The sequence below is a fragment of the Zonotrichia albicollis genome, chromosome 1 (assembly GCF_047830755.1).
Source record: "Zonotrichia albicollis isolate bZonAlb1 chromosome 1, bZonAlb1.hap1, whole genome shotgun sequence".
NCBI classification, from domain to species: Eukaryota; Metazoa; Chordata; class Aves; order Passeriformes; family Passerellidae; genus Zonotrichia; species Zonotrichia albicollis.
This window is the reverse complement of record NC_133819.1, coordinates 26,177,126-26,200,228: the sequence shown is the minus strand read 5'-3', so window position 1 is coordinate 26,200,228 and position 23,103 is coordinate 26,177,126. Positions and strand designations below refer to the sequence as shown.

Here is a 23,103-nt window from a genome sequence, read left to right as displayed (position 1 = left end):
TGAGAGCTAAAAATAATTGCTGCCTCAGTCTTTCAAACGCTCTGGGTTTGTGTGATTGAGAGCTTGGAAAGTCATTTCTCTACCATAAAAAGTGATGTTTTCAACTGTGAAATGATCAGTAGTTCCACCTCAGAGGGTGGTACTTCATCTTTACTTCCATCTTATGGCAATTTTAATGATGTCACCCAAAGAATCTCAGTTTGTGAGAGGATGGGGTGTTCCATGGAAAGAACAGAAAGCAGAAATGAACTTTTTTAAGGTCAGGGAACCAGCTGCTTAGTTAATTTCAGCAACTTAGAGTACTTTGATGCTCAAATGGGGAAAAATTGTTAGTAGCAGAAAGTATGAAGAACCATGTTTCAAGGTGCTTCATGCATCCAGTCAGCTTTGTCAAAGAACTGTGAAAAGTTAGTAAGCCTGTGAAAAGTAGAAAGTACACCTTATTTCAATTTCACTTACAATAACTGTTTTAGTTACATCTATGTATTTCTGCTACCCTAAAAATATATCCATGGGAGATAAGAGAGGTGCTAGAACAACCAGATGGCACTTGCTTATATTTATAACATTTACATCTGGTGATAAACTACATGAAACATGAGACAAGATTAAGAAATGCCTTCCCTTCAGTGAGGAATAAAGCTTTAAAACTAATTTTTTGAGGTTATATAGTAATCTCAGCTAATGGTTTGAGACATTTAGATGGACAAAGCCAAAAGTTGTCTGTAATTTGCAGGATATAGTCCTAAAGTACATGAGAAATGAGTTAGCCTAAGTTCTGATGTTTGGTATATTCACATACATACATAAATATTGGCATAAAAGTAGTTCCATAATTACAAAAGTACAGCGTTTTGCAGAATCAAGGTTTATTCAGGTTTATTTTCCCTCTTTCTTGCAGTGGAGCAACTAAGAAAAGTAACACTTGTAAATTTACAAAAAAAAAATAATCTATTTGTCTTGGTTCTGCTCCTGCAATGGCTAAAGTAATTCCTTACATCCTGTGAAATTTTCTTTTTACACCTTCCTGTAGAAGATTTGCACATGTAAATACTACTAAAAGACACAACAGATTCTTCATGTTCATTGAGAAACTAAAAGCTATCAAATCCCAAAGCCAGATGTGACTGAAGAGATCCCAGATCCTCATCCACTGCAGAGAAACCTTGTGTCACCTATTAGCACCACTTCCCTTTGGTAAAGTAAGAACTCCATGAACATTTTTTCTCCCAAAACCAGTCACATCTCAAATTTATTTGACTAATGGGGTAATATGTCTAATGCAAGTATTTACACTTCAGCCTGTTACTCTTTCAGTCATGGGAACCCCTGTCCAGAGAATGATTAATCTCACTGGAAACTAAAATAAACCAGATAACCACACCCTAAAATGCATCTTTTTATATTTGTTCTAAAGAGAGCTCTAGAATAAAAAGGCAGCTGAACAGTGTTTACAGTATAACATCCAGAAGCAAATGAGATATTTTACACCAGGTTTCCTATATTCCAAGCTTTCAGCTGTGTCATACCTTTTTCTGCAAGATGAAGGACCCCATTAAGAGATTTGTCTTGCATGAAAATATTTTCCTGCTGTTACTTTGCCTTAACACAAAACCTATTGGTTTCTGTAGTTCTAGGAAACAATCTGTATTTCTTGCCATAAAACCATCCTTGTTTGTCAACACACTCTGTGCTACATACACCATGCCTGGGGGTATGACCTGCTGTTAGTGGTCACATTAATGCCAAGCAGGGAAACTAAACAAGCTCCAAAATTATTAAATTCCTCCCATAATACAGTGTTAAATCATCCCAGTGGATTTCTTCAGAGCTCAGGGATAGCATGCCTTGCTCTCTACCCACTAGGATCCCAAGTCTTCTTCACAGTCACTGTCTCACAGCACACTCCCTATTGTTGAAAACATCTTCACTTTTAAATCTGTGACTTCCAGTGAAATAGATCAGCTCTGCCTCACAGAAACATGGAGACACTGACATGAGTGCTTGGGATCCCTGTAAGGTTCAGAAAATGAAGCCTCACAACCACTCTTCTCCTCTCTTCATTTTCCACAGCTTCCTCCTGTCCACTCTTCCTCAACCCTTTTTGGGGCCCTATCGACCCAGCATCTTCCTCTCCGTTCCTGCTTTCACGCCCTGCGGTGTGCTCTCTCACGCCGGTAAGTTAACACTGCCCCATTTAAGTGGGATCATTTTTCACACGGTACCGCTGCTCTCCGTTTCTCCTTTTACTTCATTTTCAAATAGTACCTGTGAACTCTTCTCCCCATTTCAAGCTCTGAAATCAGCTTCAAATCCACCTCCTTTATTCAAAAAGCTCTCACACAACCTCAATGACCCAATTCCGACATGAGCTCAAAACCACCCCTCTCCTGACCCCCTCCCCGTCAATGCCACCTCCCTGCTACGTTAAAGGGCCTTTTCCTCCAAGTTTCCACTACTCGATGGCAGCTATTTATGACAACCGAAACATTTTAGTATTTCCTTGCTGCTCCTCGCGGGACACCTGCGGTCCCCAGCAGGCTGGGGCGGAGGCACGGGGCTTATGGCTTTCTCGAGGCAAGTGATCAGGGCCCCAACCCGAGTGACTCTCCCGCCGCTTCCCTCACAGCGCGGCAGGAAAACCCGGAGGAAACGCCTCCCTGCCCTGGCCACGACCAGGCAGCGGCCGGCCCGAGCTCCGCGGACCTGGCGGCCGCGCCCTCCCGGCTGGGGGGCCGGGCTGGGCCGGGCCGGGCGGCGGCTCCGCCCCGCTGCGGGGGCGCCCGCGCCGGCACAGGCGGCTCCGCTGGCCGCGCTGACGCCGGCGGCGCTGGAGCACCTGGCGGGGCGGCGGCGCCTGCGGCTCGGCCCTTCCCTCCCCTTCCCTCCGCAAGGTGAGTGCGGGAAGGGGGGGCTCGCCGGTCTCCGCGCTGGGGCCGGGCGGGGAGAGCCGGTGCCGCGGGTACCAGCACGGGGTGGGCGCCGCCTCCCCCGCGGGCAGCCCGCTTGGGGCGAGGGAGGCGCCGCGGCCGCCGGGCCTGCGGAGCTGGTGCCCGTCAGCGCGGTATCCACGGGCGGACCTGTTCAGAGCGACATTTCCGAGGCTCAAGATGGCATCTGTTCCTCCTTTTGCCTTGTGTTCCCCCTCCTGCCGTGCGGTTGTCTCGCCATGATTATTGCATTTATCCGTTTGTGCCTCCTGTACATCCTCGCTGGCGCTGCGCCCGCGGGAAGCGGGGAGGGAAACGGCCGGCTCTCCGCGGCGGTTTCCGGCTCGGCTGCCGGCTCAGCGCAGGTTGCCCGGCTGCGCTCCGAACCCTCCCGGGATCGGCCGGGTGGAGAGGGGTGGCAGGGCATCCTCTGGTCAGGTAACGTCAGACATCGAACCAGCACCGAGGCAGTGACAGCTGGTGAAATGGCAGTTCAAGAATCCCACATTTACGGCTTAAAGCTTATAATTTGTGAAAGGTTCATCCTGGTAATCAGGTTTATTTTACGTCCATCCACCTGACTCACGAAAGCTGCTATAGTCTTTTAGAAGAAAATAGAAAATTCGGATATTACTTGAAACTTCAGGTCGGTTTTTAGTAGCAGAAAGGGCAGTGTGTTATTTGTCAATATCATGATGTATTTGTTCAGTGCCATATGTAAATAAGTCTTTTGTTTCACACTGTTTTGTGTAAACACCTCAAGGATCTGTGTGACCCCCCTTAAAGCAGTAATTCAGGCTTGACTTAGTTCAGAGGTGTAAATGTGAAATTGACTCTGGTAATCTCACGGTTACATCCTTTAACCCCCTACCACCAAGTTACATTGTGGTAGTAGTTTGGAAACTCGGCATTGGAGTTGTTCTTCTGTTTGGTTGTTTGTGATATTTTCTCCCTGCCTACAAGCCTTGCTTTAAACCAAGCTGACCTATTATTTCCATTAAACACCTGTTCGTTTGCTTTTGTTCTCCCCATGTTTAATTGTGTTATCCTCTTTCTTTCAGTTTCTGGATAGATTTTATTTAATTTCGGTCTCAGAAAGCAGCTGTGGCCCTTGTTTCAGACTTCTTGGAAATAAACTGTTCTTGTGTTCTGCTCTTGTAAGGACAAAACTGTTTGATCACTTTTCCAAACTATTGGACAGAGAAAACAGTGGGCTAGATTTTGGCGTCTTCAGTACAGGTGGCATTTGGTTATGGTCTTTTATCTGATTTTTTTATAATCCACTCTTGATTTTTTGATAATCCACTCTTTCCACTTTGTCTATGTAGCGTTCTCAAATAGGGAGTGGAAGAACCCCTTGACAGTGCTGTCTGGCATAGATCTAGAAGTTGCAGTTCTTACTGGTGCTCTGGTACTTAGCATGACAACCAGCAACATCTTGTTTAGACTTTATCGGGTTTTTTTAACTGCTGTTTGAACTGCCTGTTTGTTTCAACTTAGTAATTTAGTAGTTTAAGAATAATGTTAATATCACTGACAGAGGAATTTAGTGTCAAGCCACAGAGATCTTTAGAGTAGTGAATTACCATAACTGGTATAACCAGTCACATTTTGCGCATGACAGACTACTGGAAGATAGTGTGGTGGATAAATAGTGCCAAACCTCAGTCTAAATGAGTTTTTCAAGTTTCTTCACTCTCAGAATGTCTTGCATGAAACATTGTTGTTTCCAGTAAGGTTCCAGCACTTAAGAATCTAGATGCTGGTCAGTGCTATTTGCTTCAGTTGAGAAAAAAAATAAATGCATTTTAGATAATGGTGCTTTCTTGTATTGCGCTTGTTGGAGTTGAGATTTAAATATAAACTGCAGATTCAAGAAGACAAGTTATGAGTTTATGGAAGGGGGAGGTTTCATTAACATTTTTTTTTTAGAAGTTTATATTAGTGGGGGGTGAAGGGGATCACAGTGCAAAGTAAAATTCCTGTTGAACCCTACTACAGAGTTAGGGGGTTTTGTCCTGGCTTAGTAGAGATTCAAGCCCAACCATCTTGCCAGTTTCTCTCTGTTATCCATACTTTACACAGTTGTTAAATTGTTCTGATGATTTCTCACATCATGTTTTCTTGAAAAAATTAATAATAACAGCTCTTTTCAGGCTTTCACTACTCATCAAGTAGTGTTGAAAGCTACTTTGTTGGTACAAGCAACTTTGTTGGTACAAGTTGGCAGAAAAAAATGTGCTAATATCTCAAATAAACAAGAAGACAAAAAATGCTCTCAAAGACTTTTTAATACTTTTCTTTTCAAAATCACCTCCAAGAGTATTGCTCTGTAGTTTCATCTTCAAGATGTTTTGGCTGCTTCTCAGCCATAAAATCACTCTGGAGATAAAATTATGCCACGATGCAGAAACATTACAAATAAAAAATCCCAGAAAGTGAAGTTTGTTAGAACCAAACAGTCAAGAACAAGAAATTTGACCTTTTAAGTGTTGTTAGTAATAGCAGTCTCACAGTACTTTTTCCTGTGGCTATTGTTAGCCACAGCAAACTGAGGGGCATTTTGACCGGTTACGCAAATGTTTGCGTCAACTTTGAGAACTGTCTGTGCCAAGTCGCTGAAACAGTACTTGGGTACATCTTGCAAGTAGCTTCATAGGGTACAACAGTAGGGATCACCACTGCCCTAGGAGAGCCAGCTGGTGTGCCAGGATGTTACTGAGAGCAGTAATACAAAAGTTGAGTGGACTCTGTGTCTGCTGAGAATATGTAGCCTGCACTGGTGGTGTTTACTCAAAGGGCGGTGCGAGGAGATCGCCCTGCATTGTTCTTGCTGTGCGTGCTGAGGCTGTTTTGTTAATTGAATCTCTTATCCACAGATGTGGAATAATCTCTAAGGGAATCTGGAGAAAATTATTTTCTCGTGTTCCCTCCTCCAGCATTGTTCCCCCTTGGGTATAAATGGCATTGCCTTCTGGCTTCTGAGTGGATGAAAAGGCAGGAGGGAGGCAGAAATGTGAGAAGGTTGACTGTACCAGCAAATAGGTATCTGAATAAGAGAGCCATTAGTTTGAAGTTCTAAAGCCTTATATGTTTGTATGTAATGTACTGTACATGCAAGACTTTCATGGGTTTGGGTTTTTTGGTCCATTCACTACTTTTCTCGTAGTTTCGCAAGAGGAAAGTTTCCCAGTAGTAAGACTCTACGCTGACTACTAGAGCTAGAGTGCATCAGAAGAGCAATTTGTCTCTTATAGTCTATGCACAGTGCATGTTCTATATGATTTTTTGTTTGATAATATTCAGCTATTAAGTTTACATATAGTGGTTCTTAAATGAAGAGAACAAATGTGTGTTACAAAACAATTTGATAATAATTTTAAAGAAACAAAGCAAGTCTGCATTTAGAAAAAGATTACATACTGCATAGTAAATATCCCCAGTTTTGCTCATTTGCAGTGAGCTTAGACCTGCTATTCAATGACTTATACTCAAATTATTGTTCCATAAAATGCATGTAGTACTTACAGTCTCACTGTTCTCCACAAATACAATGGGACACTTTACTAGTGAAGTAAAAGATGTTATCTGAGAGGAAAATGATACTATTTACTGTCCCTACATTATTCCACAATAAGCAGATGAAAAACCAGTATAATCTGAAAAAGGAATTTAAAATTTAATTTTTGTGTGATTAAATATCTCTGTGCAAATGATAAAGTTCTATGTGTAATTGAGCTTATCTAGAAAGTGCTGTTGTTTGCTCATCAATCTTCCAGTCAACCAGCATTTATTTGAAATATTTTGTTCTGAGACTACATGTACTGTACATGTACATCTTGTGACTTCATGTGCCATTCTTATCAGTGTTTTTGAGAATCCACTGGGTTTAGGAATTTTTTCTTCTCAACTGTTTAAAAAAAAAAAAAAACAAGAAAACCCCCAACCCAGTTCCAAGTATAATTTCAATGCATTTATGCTCTAGAAAGAAGATCACTTTATGCTGTAAGTTTGACCTGATAGTTTATGGAATTATATGACAGATATATATTACCAAAATAGACACAAAATTATTTTTTTAGAGAGGAATACTAACTCTTGAGTTGGTCCTTGCACTTTGTGGGGGCAAAAATAAGTTTTAACAAACATGTTGACAGTGCCAAATTCCTGCTTTTTCAGGTTGGCTAAAAATTACTTGTAACCATTCAAGTACTGAAAACCAGAGTGACTGGTTCAGATGAATTGATACTCTTCAGTTCTTGGTATAAGGGAGCAATAAACAAACTGTAAATATGTAGTTTGTCTGCCAAATGTACACATCAGAGTTGAGAATAGAGAAATAAAGACTAAATGACAGCATAAGAAACATGGCCCCAGATATCATCCTTTCTTTAGACTACGCCGGAAACTTAAGTAGAATAATTAATTCACACATTAATTGTTTGTTCTGAAATTAGAAGTACAACAATTGTGTTTTGGAAAAAAGTTACTCTTGACAGTACTCTCTGCAATAGATGTGACCATACATGCCCTACACAGAGTAGAGTCAGTGTAAAATTGAGTGAAAGACAGGTGTCAATAGTATTGCTGCTCATTTGGTTGGATGTACTATGTGAAGGTAGGTGCCTAGGTAGTGCTACAAAATGACAGAAATAAGACCCAAAACATTCAGATTTCTTCATGCCTTGTACATGGTTTCTTACGGTGCAAGTCTTTAATCACACAATCTTAGTCATTTAAGATACCTGCTGGTATTACTGTGGATTGTTCTCCACTCAGTTTACTAGCTTGAAAAACAAAGATGTGTTGTGTTGGGTCAAACTACCTCCTTGGAGAACAAACTCCAATTTCTCTGACACTTCTGTTGTTTTAAGTATGTGCTTGGGATTTTTCTGTACGTCAGATTTGGCAGGGGTAGCAGGCTCAGTAGAGTAGGTTGATTCTTTGGGGGGGTTTTAAATTATTTGAAGGATTAAGACAAATGAATAAATGAAATTTAATAAATGTGTAGTTTTCTGGGATGTCTCATAGGCTTTGGTAGATATGAGAAGGAAATGGCAGTAACTGTGGCAGAAATGTTAGTTCCAGAAGTGTCTGTAGTGAAAGAGAAAATTGGTTCCAGGGAACTTAATGGGATATGGCCATGTCCCAAGGATGGTGTTACTCAGTATGCTGCTGCCTTTTTTTTTTTTAACAGTAATTCAGCAGACCACCATGAAATACTGGCTCTAAAAGAAGGGGAATAGAGCAGTGCTCTCACAGCAGGATTTATCTTTGTAGTTCAGCTGCCTAATGCAAAAAGCGTAATTTCTGTTTGCACAGAGCGCCGTGGTGGGGCTTTGGTTGAGGTGCTCAGTGTAGCTCTTTGGAGGTTGTATTCACTATCTGTGCAGGGACTTAGCTTGTATGGTAATTTAGGCACTAAAGTTAGGTAATTGCAGTCAAACAGGATTTTTTTCCCCCTCAGCACCTTGCAGGTGTAAGAATATAGCAGGAGCCTTCACTGTATAACAGATTCCATTTTTATCCTGTGCTTCTTTTAAGGATGTATGAAATTCTTTCTAGATGTCAATCCCTGAAATAGATTGAAAGAGTAATTCTGTTGATACTGCAATCTTGTATTTCTTCTCCTGAGAACTTGTGGGTAATCTCCAAGATAGACACTTTCAAGGATAAGTAGCAAAGCTGTGAATCAGTCTGAGACAAAGGATTAGACAAAAAGTTGTAATGGTTGGAAGGAACTGCTAATGCAGCACTTACAGACCAATTTGCAAACTTTTTGAATAAATAAACAAGTACATCAGTGAGCACTCTAACAGATCAAAAAGACTCCTGGATTTGAAGCTAAGCATGGATGATTCTGCAGGATTAGAGCATCAATATTGAGACTTAAGAGCTTTAGAGGAAAAATTAAATCTTGTTGTTTGTCGTAGATATACCTTGAACTCTAGATTCATTTTAGCTGAATTAGAGTGGTAGCTGTTCTTGTATTTGAGTAGGAATGTTTCTATGTCTTGTGTGTCATCTTGATGCTGAAAGACCCAGACTTCAGTTTTCACTCTGTTCCTGCACCGACAATGTGGATAGTTTGGATCTGCGGGCTGTTATATTCCCTTTTGCTTGGGAAAGGCAAAGCGAAACACCATTTGTAGCTCCTGGTCTCTGTGTTTGTAGACACACCAGAGAAGATAAAACTGTACCCTGTCTAGTCTTCATCTTGCAGTGAGACTGCTTCTTGGTTTGCAGACCCATTTACTTGGTTCAGTTTGATCACGGCTTCCAGGGAGCAGAGTGGAGGAGATAGGTTGTCAGCCAAGAGCTGTTGGAGGCACAGATGGCGTTGATTCCCTCACCTAGCCACATTTTCTTCCCTTCAAAGTATTTTACATAAATGAAACTATCAGTCTTAATTTTTATATATGGAATTCCTTCTTTTTTGTTGTTGTTACTTAGCACCACTGTACTATTACTGTATTAAAAGTTTCTTGGAAGATTATTCCTTTTAATAAAACTGTTGACGTAAGTCAGCAGCAATGCATGATTCTGCCATATTTGAAAGTTATAAGTTGGAAGGACTTTAGGATGTGGAGAATCTGGTAGGGTTTGAGGAGCCACAGAACATATTCTCTGCTTTGAAAGAGCAGTAGACCCAGGACAGTTCTGTCAGTGAAAGTGCAGACTCTTCTGTGTGTTTTGATGAACATATTTCCTTCACATAAGGGTTGCTGAATTTTGCTATGTTGTTTGTTCAGTTCCCTTTCCTTGTTTCTGGATGTATCTCAAAAGAATGTGTTGTTCAATCTACTGCCTTCCTACATAGCTGCTAGGTCATCTTCGGGTGTTAGATTTACTCTGTACATCAGGATTTATAAGGTTTTTGCAAGGATTTCAGCTCCTCTCTTTGTTCTGAGAAGCTATGATTAGATCAACAGTTAGTTTTACATACAGTCTTCAGACTTGAAAAGATTCCTGTTTGATGTCTCTGCATGCTGATATTTTTCTATGTAATCAGTTGTCTGAGCTAAGAGCACAGTAAGAGCTAGGTAACCAATGCTCAGGCAAGAAGAGGTACTTGAATTAAGGGTGTTTTGTTTGTTGGGCTGGGTTTTAAACTGATTTCCTTATAACCTAGGAGAGTATTAATATTTGAACTTTACCATGCCATGTGACATTTCTTACTTTTAGGCTTACTGAAAAAGAGAAGTAATGTGAGTGACACTGATATACAGATTTCTTTATTATCAATGTAGCTGTTGGAGAGAAGGCACTCATACCATCTTTTTCTTATGCAAGTAGAATCTAAAGATTATTCATAAAGCTGTTTAGCCCTTGGGAAACCAGACAACTTATGCTGCAGCAAAACGTACTAAAGCTAAAAAAGAGAAGCAAGCTTGTACAAATGTGGTACAGAGCATGAGCTGGAGGGTAATCCTAGCATATACTGCAGTTCAAATCACACAAAACACCGTGAAAGCATTTTCCTATTTGCACAGAAAAAATTACATATGTATTCAAGTGGTCTTGGAGAATATAGAGAATCAGAAGATTCTTCATAGGAATAGAAATGCTGCTTGCTAATGACGTGTCCTCCATCAACTTTTGTTTCAGTGTGTCAGCTAATAAAATTCCTTAGTAGGATGATGAGTATGGCAGAAATAGCATGAAGTTCTGTGTGCATTCCAGTTGTTATGGCTTCCTGTGGAAATAATTTGCGTGCAAATAGTCTACCACCCAGAGAAACTCTGCCAAAGTTGGCTGTTTGCAGGACCATCTTGGTTTTGGCATTTCTTGTTGTCTGTGGCAGAGCACTGCCTGAATTCAGCTGTATTCCACCTGAAGCCAGAGTCTAGAAACAGTTCTGATCTATTTCAGTGTCCAGACTGTGCCTGTCTTCTCTGGCATCATTCTGCAAAGAGGATGGTTTGTGGAAAGTGATGCTGGGGCTTCTTGGTGCCTCAAAAACACATGCTAAGGAATTTCAAGGTTTTGGCAGGGCTTGTGGCCCCACCAGTTCTGTATGGGAATGAATCTTTCAGCTCTGTGGCTCCTTGTGTTCCATGCAGACTTGTTATGAGTGGAACCAGCTCAGGTTTAATGCTTAAACTCGGGTAGCATTAGTCTCTCTCAAAACACTGAGAAGCACTTGCAAAATTACTGGAACCATGAACGGACTTCTTCAGGAAGCCTGAGATCCATCACTGTGCAGTATTAAACATGGGTTTGTGTACAGTTGTCTGTAATGTGGCACTGCCTTCTCTGGTGTGAATAAAGCAGGTGTGCTTGCTTCTGGCACCCACCCTCTCATCTAGAGTATCCCTCCCTTTTGTTTGTCAAGGTAAAGTCTGTTGTGGAGACCACAACTGTTGTATAACTCTTTATTGTCAAATATCATGGAAACTTCCCAATACAAATGCTTTCCCATTTGTGGGAGGTGATTTTTTTTTTTTTAAATTTTGTTAATCATTGTCAGGATAATACTGTTTATTGAAACCTTTATCTTTGTTTGTTTGTTTTAATACACTGAGAAGAAAAGCAAAAAAAGTCCATTACATCAACTCCTTGTGGCAACTAAAGCTTATTTTTATATCTAAAACTATGATAACATGGGTTAATTTTAAATTTGACTGCAATTTTTGGAGAGAGTATTGATAGATTCAAGTTAGTCCCATGTGCTTCTATTGTAGTCAATTTTGGCAAAGACCAACTGGCTTGTTACTTCTGTTTGGGACATTTGTCTTGTTCTTCGAAGGCATAAGCGTTCAAAACTTGAAGTAATGAGAGGTTATGTGCTCATTCTTGGTCTCTCTCTGCAGCCTCAAAACCAGCATTTTGTGGCTGTAGGGATTCTTCTTTACATGACTGTTAAATGTTCCTTTTAATTCTTGGATACTTCCCTGGGCTATTTCCAGTCCCCTCTTATTAGTATCTCTCACTTTTTGAGACTAGACTTAGATTTCAATATTTTTTTAAAAAAATCTCACTGCTTTCAGCTATGCTTTTAATAGTGTCCTTTGTTAGAGCTGAACCAATATCTTAACCCTTTTTGGTTCCAGGACTTGGAACAGACAATAACAACACATGAAGTAAGAGATTATATAAATAAATTAGGGCCCTGTTAAATTACTGCAGAGACAATTCACTGCACTTTTTTTTAGCAACTACATTTCTGTTTTTTCGATGTTAGTACTTACTAAACTGTCTTTGCAAACGGAATTCTCATTTATGACCAAAAGTCAGCTCCGTACTGGAAATAAAATGGGCACAGGGATTGAGTTTGTGTCCTGGGCTGCTGCTTGTTGCTACTGCTTAATTACAGCAATCTCCCTGGCATGCTTTTTATCTATAATATCTAGAACTCTCTGGGACCTTTTTCCCTCCTGGCCTGTTTTGGATGATAATCACATGCCAGGAGCCATTTCCAGCAGGCAGTGTAGGTAAGGCTCCATTTCTGTTTCATTCCACCCTGATTGGCCATAGGACTCCATCCCAGCAGGTCTTGTAGCCCCAAATGCCATCCCATCACACAGCAGAACAGAGAATACATGCCCTCATTTTCATACCATGAAAATATTGTCCAGTTTGAATGTAAAAACTCCCACAAAAAATATCCTCAGGGCATAAGGGTGCTATGTAGGACCTGGAGGAGTATACCTAGGAAGATGTCAGAGTCAGAAGGTGAGGTCAGATGTTTAGGAAGAGAGAGCATGAGCTGTGCTTGCAAATGACAACTGTTTCACCATGACCCTATTTATTTTTTGTAGGGACAGTGGTTTCCAGAAGAAGCAGGTGGATGTGTACAGTGAATAAGGTCAGTGCCTTGCACCTTTTCCCCATACTGGTTGTTTAAACTTTGTTCCAAGTAATGTACGTGTTAGTCCACCTGGACAGGCTGTTCTTTGCTTCCTGTCAAACCAAGTGTGCTGCTGAATAACTGAGTCATGGACAAGCTTGTGTATACAAGCTAAATCCTGTGGTCTTATCTCACACACACACCCCCACAGTTGACTTAAGGAGGACCAGTGTGAAAACAGTGAAGTCAAGAATATAAAGGTATTAGAAATGAGTTAGTAGTGTCTGTGCCTATGGCTCTAGAAAGAACAGCACAGCAGTCCATTCTGTATCTTGTCTGACTCAATGGTTCTGTAACACAACAATTTGAAAAGATTCTTTCTTCCTCCTTTTTTAGCTGTTGACCCTTACATTTGAACTCTGGTCTGAAGACAGAGTTACTAATTTTCTTGTGGTCTCTCCTGCGGTGCTTAAGAACATTTCACAAAAATTCCAATTCAGGCGAAATTCCTGCTCTGATATAATCTTGCAGTATCTCCTGGATCTTTGCCAGCAAGTTTCACAGGTACTGACAGCAGAGAGGTTAGGCTCAGAAATCTGAGATTTGGCTCCATTCAGCTCCAAATGGAAGTGCATGTGCTTTATGCTTGCAGGAAGCATCCAGGTTGTTTGCGTTGCCTTGTTTGGGTTCCTGCAATCTGTTCCAGTCCCTTTGCCTCTCCAGTGCTAACCACACTGTCTGTATGCAGTATTGTGCTAATTTCCAACATGCTGACTCCCCTTTGTAGCCCCTTTTCTTTCTTACTTGGATTAGAGCCAAAGTTCAGTTTCAGCACTGTTACCTCCCTAGCTCCTGTTTCCATTCCTGTTTTCTCAGTCAGTCAGCTTCATACCTTAGTGGAGCCTGTTGGTGTGTTCATTCTGTGCCTCTCCTTGCTGAAGTCTGTTTCCCAGCAGCACCACCCATCTCACTGGCTTCATTTTGGTCTCATCCAGATCCTGCTGCAGTGCCTCCATTCCCATGTTAGCCATGTGCCAGTCCTCTCTGAAAGCAGCAGAGGGGAAACCTGGTGCTTGTTGTTTATGAGTATCTGGCTTGGCTGGAAGGAGTGTGCTCAGGTACTAGTGGGAAATTATGTGCATGCCATTATGTGCATGCTGGAGATGGTAACTTAAAAAATCTAAAGTTCTAATGCCTACAAATCATATTCTATCCTCAGGATCTGCGGTGTCCCTCATAGAAAAACCATCTGGTCATTAAATTTCACATCTCTGACTCAAGACGTGATGTAACTAGTGTTTTAGAAAAATAGGTCAGTGGGATATAGTCAAAAAAAAAAAAAAGGGTAAAAAGTAATTGAATTTTGTTGTGGCTAAAACTTGTAGGTAAAAAACTTGACTGAGGGTGATGCCTAGCATGAGCGATTTTGGCATGCCTCATAAAAAGTCACTGAATTTATGCCTGGTAAATATGCTTTTGCTTGAAAAACTTGCTAACATAGAAGGATTGGCAGCACTTAAATCCATTTGTAATGGGTTTTCATGAGAGTTGTGGTACACAAGGAAGGCATTTGGCTCACAGATTGAAGAGTTTTCTTTTGTAATATGGTAAACAAGATGCTGCAGCATATTAATTTTCTGAGGGAAAAGATAAGGGATTTCTAGTGTTTTATCTAAGAATTACAAATACTTATATTAACCGATCATTTCTTATTTAGGTGTCTGAAGAAGACAAGAATCATGGAAGGTCATAAATAGTAAGCATCTTAATAATTTTTTTTATTCTAATGGGCTAATAGTGTTGGTTTGTTCAGTTTGTTTATCAGTCTCATAATTCAGGAATCTGTATTAATCCCAGCACTTTTTGTAATATTTTTGTGACATTATATTAGTAGCTGGTTAACATCAGATGAGTTATGGTGTTTTCTTCACTTGACTAATGAAATGAGATCTCAGTTATTTTCACTGCTGTAGAAGTCAAAGCACATAGTTAGCCAGACAGCTAAGGCCTTTATAATACCTTGTAAGAAGTTTGATGGGTATTTTTAATTATTATTAAAGTAATGCTAGTTTTAATAAACTCTCATATTGTGTTTTCTCATAATACAGGAGGGGTTTTTTATTCATTAAAGGTAGTAATTTTGGTATGTTAAAGGTGCAGCCTGTATCAGATCAATATAGTATTCACCCAGCTTGATAGGTTGTCTGTTGTCAGTGTGTGTGATGGCTTGTTTATACAGAGTTCCAAATAAAATGTGGTATGTTTTGTACATGTTTTTTATTTTTTGCTGTAGCATCAAAATACCTTTATTTTAATTTTAATTAATAAATTAAACTCTTGGAACTAATATTTGTGTAGAATTAAATGGGTAAATATCTTTGCTTTTCAAGTTCAGTGAAGCTATGAGGTACTCTGTATAAGTGCTTTTTAAAATTATATCTCTGCTCACTTCCAGTTAAATTTCTTACCATCTCTTTGGTAATTAAGGTGCTGTCACCTAACTCACTGATTAAAAGTAACTAAAGCAAGTAATGTAAGCTTGTGAAAAAATTTTCCTTTTCAGGTTAAACTGTGTCACTAATGACTATGTAGGGTAGATGTGGTCCCCTTTTGGGGAGTGTGTAATGGCTTGTTTTTTCAGAATGGCTGTATTGCTTCACAGCAAATGTATAGATACAGATATATCTAATATATATATAGAGATATATATATATACATATGATACATATAATCAGAGGGTCATAGGATGGCTGAGTGACCTGGGTTGGAAGGGACCTCAGAGATGATCTGGTTCTAACCCCCCTGCCTTGGGAAAGGGCACGTCTCCATGCATGACTTGATGTGTATGTTGGGTCTGAAGACCTCTTGGGATAGCATCTCTGAGCAATCTGTGTGTTGTGAAGAGAACTAGGGGTCAATATCTCACTAATGAACTCCAGTTTAACACTCCAGGTGTACGGTGTCTTCTCAAAATAAACTCAACCTATTTAAGTTTTGTGAAGCATCCAATTATAGCAGTGTTTAGCAATCACTTTTTAGTTCTAAAAAGCTGAAAGACTACTCCAGCTTTTTATATATGCATATAGGGGAAAATGTATGTACTTTTGCACAAATTAATAATGGAGTAACACTTCCTGAAAGACACTGAAATTTTGTGGTAAAGCTATATTTTCTATTAAGCTGTCTGGGTATGGCTTAAATATTGTGGAATATGGAATTTATATATTGCACTTTTTATTAGATCTGCTGCAGGAACGCAGAATTATTTGTCAGTGAGAAATAAACCTTGAAAGAAAAAGTTACCTGTTATACACCCACAGTTGTCATGTAGTCCATTGTATAAAGAGAGATGTGAGATATCAGTCTTTCACATAGCATGCTCAAAAGAGATGAGTGTTTTTCTGATTCTTTTTTTATTCAGTTACAAAAAAGGAGGGCAAGAAGTAGTCTAATCCCATTCATAAAATGAGCTGTGTCAAATCCCAACAGTGCTGAAATGGCATGAAAATTGCTACCTGCTTGAGCAATTCTGCTAGTTCACTTGAAACTCTTCTATTAATTATACAAAATAAAAAGTTAATTCCATGGGCTAGAAATCCTTTCCTAATGCATTGGGGGGAATTCTTTGAGGCTGTTTATTAGGCAGTACTGCATGGTTAAGATATTCAAGTTGAAACCAGTGTATTTTTCTTCAGAGTAGGATGGGAAATACATTAATTTAGTTGCTTTGTTATTAATGCATAATCAGGAACTACATGTTAGAATATATGTGTTGGCATTCAAATGCAATATTCTTAATGGAAATGTATTAATTGAGTGTGTTAGACTTATCTTTAAAGTATCCAATTGAAGTTTTAAATTTTGTTTGTTAATATTCTAGCAACTATCCAAGAGAATTTTATGATCAATATGCTCAAAGCCAAGAAAAATCTGTGGTCAATAAAATGCAACAGAAATACTGGAAAACAAAGCAAACCCTTATAAAAGTTACAGGAAAAAAGGAAGATGAGCATGTTGTTGCTTCAGATGCAGATCTGGATGCAAAACTAGAGGTTTGTAATGTTTACATAATGTCTGTTCTCTACTTGTTAATTTTTAAAGTGTTTTCATTTCCACCAAGCCTTTAACATGTGTGCATGTAGGATGTAATTACATACATACATTTTTATAATTTTCATGTATTAGCTCTTCCAGATTCTGACAAAAGTATCTGTGTAAATTCAGGGAATATAGGGGAATTTAGGAACATGAAACCCTATGTCCCTTTAACTTTATTTGGAACTGAACATATCTCAGATTTATTTTCATATTTTAGGGACAGATTTTCTCCTTTTGTTAGCAGAGGAGTCAGGAGATTATCCTTTGCCTATGTCACTTTAAGGTGATTTGGTTTGGTTTTTTCCTGAAAGTATTTTATTGAGCATACAAACGACATTTTTTTATACAAGTATGAAATACCACATATACCAGAAAAACATTCAATGTGCTCAGGAGCAAGGTGCACAGTGCATTCTACTCTGAAGGTTTCGAGCAGATTAGTGGGTTCTGACATGTCAAAAGAAGCCTCTGAAAGTCTTAAAAATAAAACCAAGAGAAGGAATCCTGCTGTGTGACAAATACAGTCCTACTGTCAGTATCCTCAACTCCACTGAGAGGGAAAAAAATAGGTTAAAGTTCTACAAAATTAGGACCTAGAATGTTTTTGAGACGAATCAAAAAATTGAGGGTGTACTATGGAAGTGTAATAAGCCAGTTAATGTCCATATAAGTTCTGTTTGTGTTGTTTTCTTGCATGATGGTAAATGTTTTGCTTTACTGGCTTTCTTGTAGTTTCTTAAAAAAATATTGACTTAGGATTCTCAGTTTATTTAGGTTTTAGCTGAAATACAGGAGGCTGTAGTACAACAAACACAAGAAGAGCAGTAACTTATCACCCGGTGGTTCTACTTACAGAGTCTTCACAATGGGTTGTAAATCAGGAGTATTGATGTAAAACAAGCTGGAAGTATGGAACACTATTTTATAAATACATACCTGAGTTTTTACCATGTCTACTGTGTTGCAGATTTATCAGGAAGGATGCTCTGTTAGCTCAGGTGGGGTTGGAAATAGGGAAACTTAGGTTCACACAAGTGGCATAAGCATGTTTTGAACAAATTCTCACTTGCAAGTCATACTCCCAGCTGAAAAGACAAGACCTGTGTAAATTTGTAGTCAAGCAGCCTTGACAGAAAGCACTAACTGTGCCAGTGGTCTATTTTACTTCTAGCTGTGTAATGCCTCATATGGTAGAGTTTAGATTTAAGTTGCAGGCTGGAGGTTTTAGATGGACAGACAGAGTAGATAATTTTTCTATTTCCTAGAAATAATCTCCAAATATAGTCATGACTGACTTTTTTTTTTTTACCTCTACTTTCTTTGAAAGCTGCTGCTTTAGAAATTTGTTTCCAATATGCCAATAAAACTTTCAGTTTAAATCAACAACCTTCTGTGTTGGCCATACCTATGCAAGTTTGTTCCACTAGACTTGACAGTGTCTATGAAAAATTTAGTATGCATATTCCTACATGTGAGAATGACTGATTGATAAATATTTTGATAACTCTGTTCTACCTTGAGGTTTTTAGAAGCAAATTTGTACATCTTCATATCTATACAAAGATATCACCTAAAAAAACCCACACCCAACACAAGTCCTTTGGTTAACTACCAACTGTTGCAGACCTGTTTCCAAAGTTATTTTTTCTTTATTTTCCTTCTGTAAGGTTATGATTGGTCAGTCTTTAGTTTCAGTAAAAAACTTAATTGAAAAAAGAGCACAATTAATAAGGGAAATACCAGAAATATTGCTCATTGTTCAAGAAGAAAAGAATGCTCCCTAATAATTTCTATGAAAAATTAAGGTCCTTCTTGTATTTTATTCCTCAGTGTTTCTTGCATACGTTTGACAATTTTTTGTGTATTTTGTTTCAATATCAGCTGTTCCATTCTATTCAGAGAACGTGTATGGAGTTGCTGAAAGCAATTGAACTGTATCAAAAAAGGATTTGTTGTAAGTATGATCAAACACAGTAGTTAAAATGATAAGAAGGTCTGCATTATGGAATCACTGAACAAGTGAAAAGGTAAAAATGAAAGCAGGGAACTACTGGTTTCATCCTATTCAAAAGTAGTGTTCCTTGCAGACACCTGAATGCAAATTTGGTTATTTGTTTGAAGATTTCCCAGTTCTGATGTTTTATATATTGATATAATGCCGTGATAGCAATAATGGCTGGAGAAAACTTTCTTTAGTTTTTTTTTTCCCCCATTACTTAGTTGACAGATTCAAAAGTGTCATGTCTAGAAATCATAACCCCTTTCTAAACAGTTTTAATGTTTTGTTTTGCTTTTTTTTAAGTGAGTATTGCTGATGAAGAATTTTTGTCTTATTACTAGTTTTATAATCAAGTAATCTATGCTATTATGATGAATTTGATAATGCTGACTTGATTGTAAAAACCATACAGTAATTAGTGACAGTCATTAGTGAGAAATGGAGGACCTGATTTGGAAAGTTTCAAACAGCAAATTGTATTAAATGTCCTCTAAAGGTTCTCTGCAGTCCATATTATTTGATTTTTGGCCTGAAGGAGAGAGTCCAGCTATGAAATCATTAAATCTTCAATTGCATTTTCTCTAGGCTTTCATTTTTCTTTATCCAAAGAAAGTCAGAGAGAATGTTTCAGAATCAGGAGGTAAAATTGAAATACAGAATAGTAGTGTATCAAGTTAAAGAATTGTCAGATTAAATCTGATGGAAAGATTTGCATCCGATGCAGATGTGCATCTTTACCAAAGAGTGCCAAGTCTGCACTGGAGTTGGCTGTTGGCATTTTGGAAAATGGCAAGAGGAGTTCAGGAGATCTTCTTTTATTGTTTTAGGCCATTCTCCCTCTTGATAGTGATTGACATTGGTAGCATAGGAGATAGCCACTTTAAAAGAATGATGAGGGCATCATGAGATGTTTTTGTAAGGTTCTCTGAGGTCCATGGTCCCAGTTTAGAAGCAGTCAACAGTTCAGTGTAAAATCACTTCATCTTCCTGTTTAAAAAATTATCAGTTTCTTTGAGGTAGATGTGTTTCAGGCAGTTGAAATACAGTGTTTGAGTTATAGAATGTTCAAGTTGTCAAGTAATCTTGCCAAGTAATTTGAAAGTAAATGTTCTTTAAAATTAAGTACTAGACTTGTCATGTGAAATTTTATGTAGTCAAGCATGAAAAACGATGAGCAAGAGAAAAGCAAGTGAATGAGTTTTGGTTAGTACAACTTGGAATTAGCTTCAATAAAATATGCTATCAGCTGAGGCAGTCCAAGTGGTAAAAAAGAACTAAAAACCAACCTACCAAACCAGACAGAACCCAACACTGAAAGTTAATTGCAATCAAGATGTAATATAACCAACTCAACTTTTTTTTTTTTTTTTTTAAGAAAGAAATAGCACATTTTTCCTGTTGTCTTTTTGTGCTCATGGAATTTTGTGATTTTTAAGTATATCAGCAAATGTCTCAAATAAAACAGGTCTTCTGTTTACTAGATGCAGGAATTCTGTGAAATTATTTATTATTGCTTTGCTGCTTATGCCTGAAGTGACTTAAGCTGTTTGATGGTAGGCCAGTTTTAAAGCTGTTAGGTACCAATTAAATAACATATTTGACAACTCATTTATTTTTTGTTAGTTCTGTCTCAGGAAGAAAATGAATTGGGGAAATTTCTTCGATCACAGGGTTCTCAGGATAAAACAAGAGCAGGAAAAATGATGCAAGCTACAGGAAAGGCCCTCTGCTTTTCTTCTCAGCAAAGGTATATGGGTCAACATTTCTGTCTGATTTGCATAGTACTTGTTATAATGGTAGTTGATTCACCAATGTCATCATTCATTTGGCCGTTTGAAATGTGTGAGGAACCAATTGATAGGAAAATTATTGACAAAATCTGCTGTAATATTGGCAATATTTGTGACTTCTTGAATTTTGCCTGATCATGCTTTTTGTCCACAGACCTGCTATGTGTGTCTTCAGATCCCCTGCCTGTGCCTGTTCAGCTCAGTGTCTCTAAGGCTGTACTGGAGCTTCTCCAGCAGTAGGGTTGTAAAGGAGATGATGTCAGATCCCTCTCCTGGTTGGTAGCAGTTCTCACTCTGCAGAGAAGTGCTGCAGCAAGCTCACTGTGGAGGTGTCTGGTTCCTGCAAGGGAGGGAATGAGTAAGGGAATACTTTTTTCTGGGCCATCGGGTCTCGTACCTCAACTAGTTGCAAGAGAAAGGAGGAGTCTGAATGCCATCTTCTGCTTGATCTTCAGTGTTAAGTTCCCCTGAGACAAGATCCCAGATCCCTACAGAGCTCATGTAGGTTGTGCAGGGGCAAGTAAAAGGCAAGGAATCCAGATGGGCACACAGGCACACTAACACCTGCTGTTAACCAGAGTCCTTCACCTGTCCCTGACCCGGTGTTTGCTCTAGGAGTTTAAAAATAGCATTACCTGATGTCATTGTAAGTATTGTGATGCTCTTTTTCACAGCATTAGGACTATGAAAGGATGAAAATTACCATCACTCACAAAGGAAGATTCTATTCCATTATGTTTTACAGGATTTTGGTGGGCTTTTAACTACTATGATACTTTTTGGCTTTATCTTAACGGTGCAGTTGTTTGGCTCAAAATGAAGCACAGCATAGAGAGCACTGAGAATTTCATATGTTTATTATCTTGGGCTACAGTTTAGTCATTAGCACCTCCAGTAGCAGTCATGAGTGGGATCATTAAGGCACTTGTAAAGCACGTTTGAGCAAAAGTGCTGATGGCTTGCTCCTTTATGAAGCATAACTGTTAATAGACAAAATTTCAATGCCTATCTACATAAACTGAACTTTCTTTTGGATATCTGGGAAAGAATTTGTGGAATGAGAAAAAACATCATGGAAAAAAAAAGTTGCATTGAATTCACATATTAATATAGCTGTGACCCAGTACTTTTTTAAGGCATCTTTTTCAGATAAATTCACATTTAAAACAAAATCATTTGTCTTTCTTCTTTTGAGCTATCCTCAGACTCTTGTTGAAATTGGGACTGCTTTTATTGATGTTTCATGCTTGTAGCTAGCTCATTAACTGGAGATCAAGACAACATATCTTGGGGTACTGGAGCCAAAATCAGAAATTCTCTTATGCCAAGGGTCTTCCTGCACATTAAACTATCTGTGTGCTGGTGTGGAGCTGATTGAACCCATTCCAGTGAGGTGCTGCTGGAAACCAAGAGGGAAGCAGAAGCAGCAGCAGGGAGCAAAGCAAAAGGAATAATCCTGTCGGGTGTTGAGATCCCATTAGGAGCTGAAGTGATGGCATAGGGGGGACAACAGTGTCCCCTACTGCCTTTCCAAAGTGTGATTGTCAGAAGAAACATATAGATAAATGTCTGAATCTTCCAAAAGACAAGATAATGTCCTTCAAAGAAATTGTTCCAGTTACTAAAAAAAAAAACAAAAAACACAAAGAAAACCTCAGATAATTATCTACCTGACAGATTACTTATTTATTTACATTTATATTTGAAGACTTAAAAGACTAATGGAAGTACTTTTTGTGATGTTTAGCATTACACTCCTGATACATCTGTTATACTTTTCCAGTAATAAATTACCTTGGGTATATTTTTATAGTTGCTAAGTGAAACTTACGAAGAGGAATGGTAATAACATACAAGTGGTCAAACTAAAATACATAGGCACAGTAGAAGAGGTTTCTTTTCCACTCACATGTGTAATGGAAAAGTTGCTATTTGAACAGAAGAGTTGCAAACAGTATTCATTCAGAATTACTGTGTTTCATGTGTACCTCCAACCACGTGGTGGAATCATCTGAACGTACACTGGCACTAAAGTGAACTGTGTTAGCTGTGTATGTTTTTTTGGAGTGCTAGTAAACTGTCAGGAGTTGTATTAATCCTTTGTGGAACAACATGTTTAAGGTGTTCCTCTCTTTCCTCTCTTTGCCCCATGCCTTCCCAGGTTAGCACTCCGTGTCCCTCTCAGTAGATTGTATCAAGAAGTGGAGACTTTCAGATACAGGGCCATCTCAGACACGTGGCTGACGGTGAACAGGATGGAGCAGTATCGGACTGAATACAGAGGAGCTCTGCTGTGGATGAAAGATGTGTCTCAGGAGCTGGATCCAGATCTTTATAAGCAGATGGAAAAGTTCAGGAAGGTATGAAGTTTCCTAGAAGGGATTGCCTAATGAATGATAATGAAGCACGATTTGATTCTTCTAAAGAGAGCATAATTAAGAAGCAATAAGGATGCCATTTATCCTAACCTCTTCTTTGTGAGCTGTAAGGAAAGGC

General features: G+C 38.9%; 1 protein-coding gene across 5 annotated transcripts in view; it reads left to right on the top strand.

Annotated features, from left to right (window-relative positions):
* Nucleotides 1-2,724: 2,724 nt before the first annotated feature.
* The window catches only part of ICA1 (islet cell autoantigen 1), a 65,929-nt gene continuing 45,550 nt past the window's right edge, over nt 2,725-23,103 (top strand). For 3 of the 5 annotated variants that reach the window (XM_005480812.4, XM_074536532.1, XM_026798507.2), the window contains exons 1-8: nt 2,755-2,894; nt 12,692-12,738; nt 13,117-13,284; nt 14,438-14,476; nt 16,601-16,772; nt 18,700-18,772; nt 20,441-20,564; nt 22,769-22,967. In XM_005480812.4, the coding sequence (XP_005480869.1) occupies nt 14,460-14,476; nt 16,601-16,772; nt 18,700-18,772; nt 20,441-20,564; nt 22,769-22,967 (585 nt within the window). In that variant the 5' untranslated portion in view covers nt 2,755-2,894; nt 12,692-12,738; nt 13,117-13,284; nt 14,438-14,459. Of the gene's footprint in view, nt 2,895-12,691; nt 12,739-13,116; nt 13,285-14,437; nt 14,477-16,600; nt 16,773-18,699; nt 18,773-20,440; nt 20,565-22,768; nt 22,968-23,103 lie in introns of all 5 variants that reach the window. The other 2 variants (XM_005480811.4, XM_074536543.1) reach the window with 2 other exon arrangements.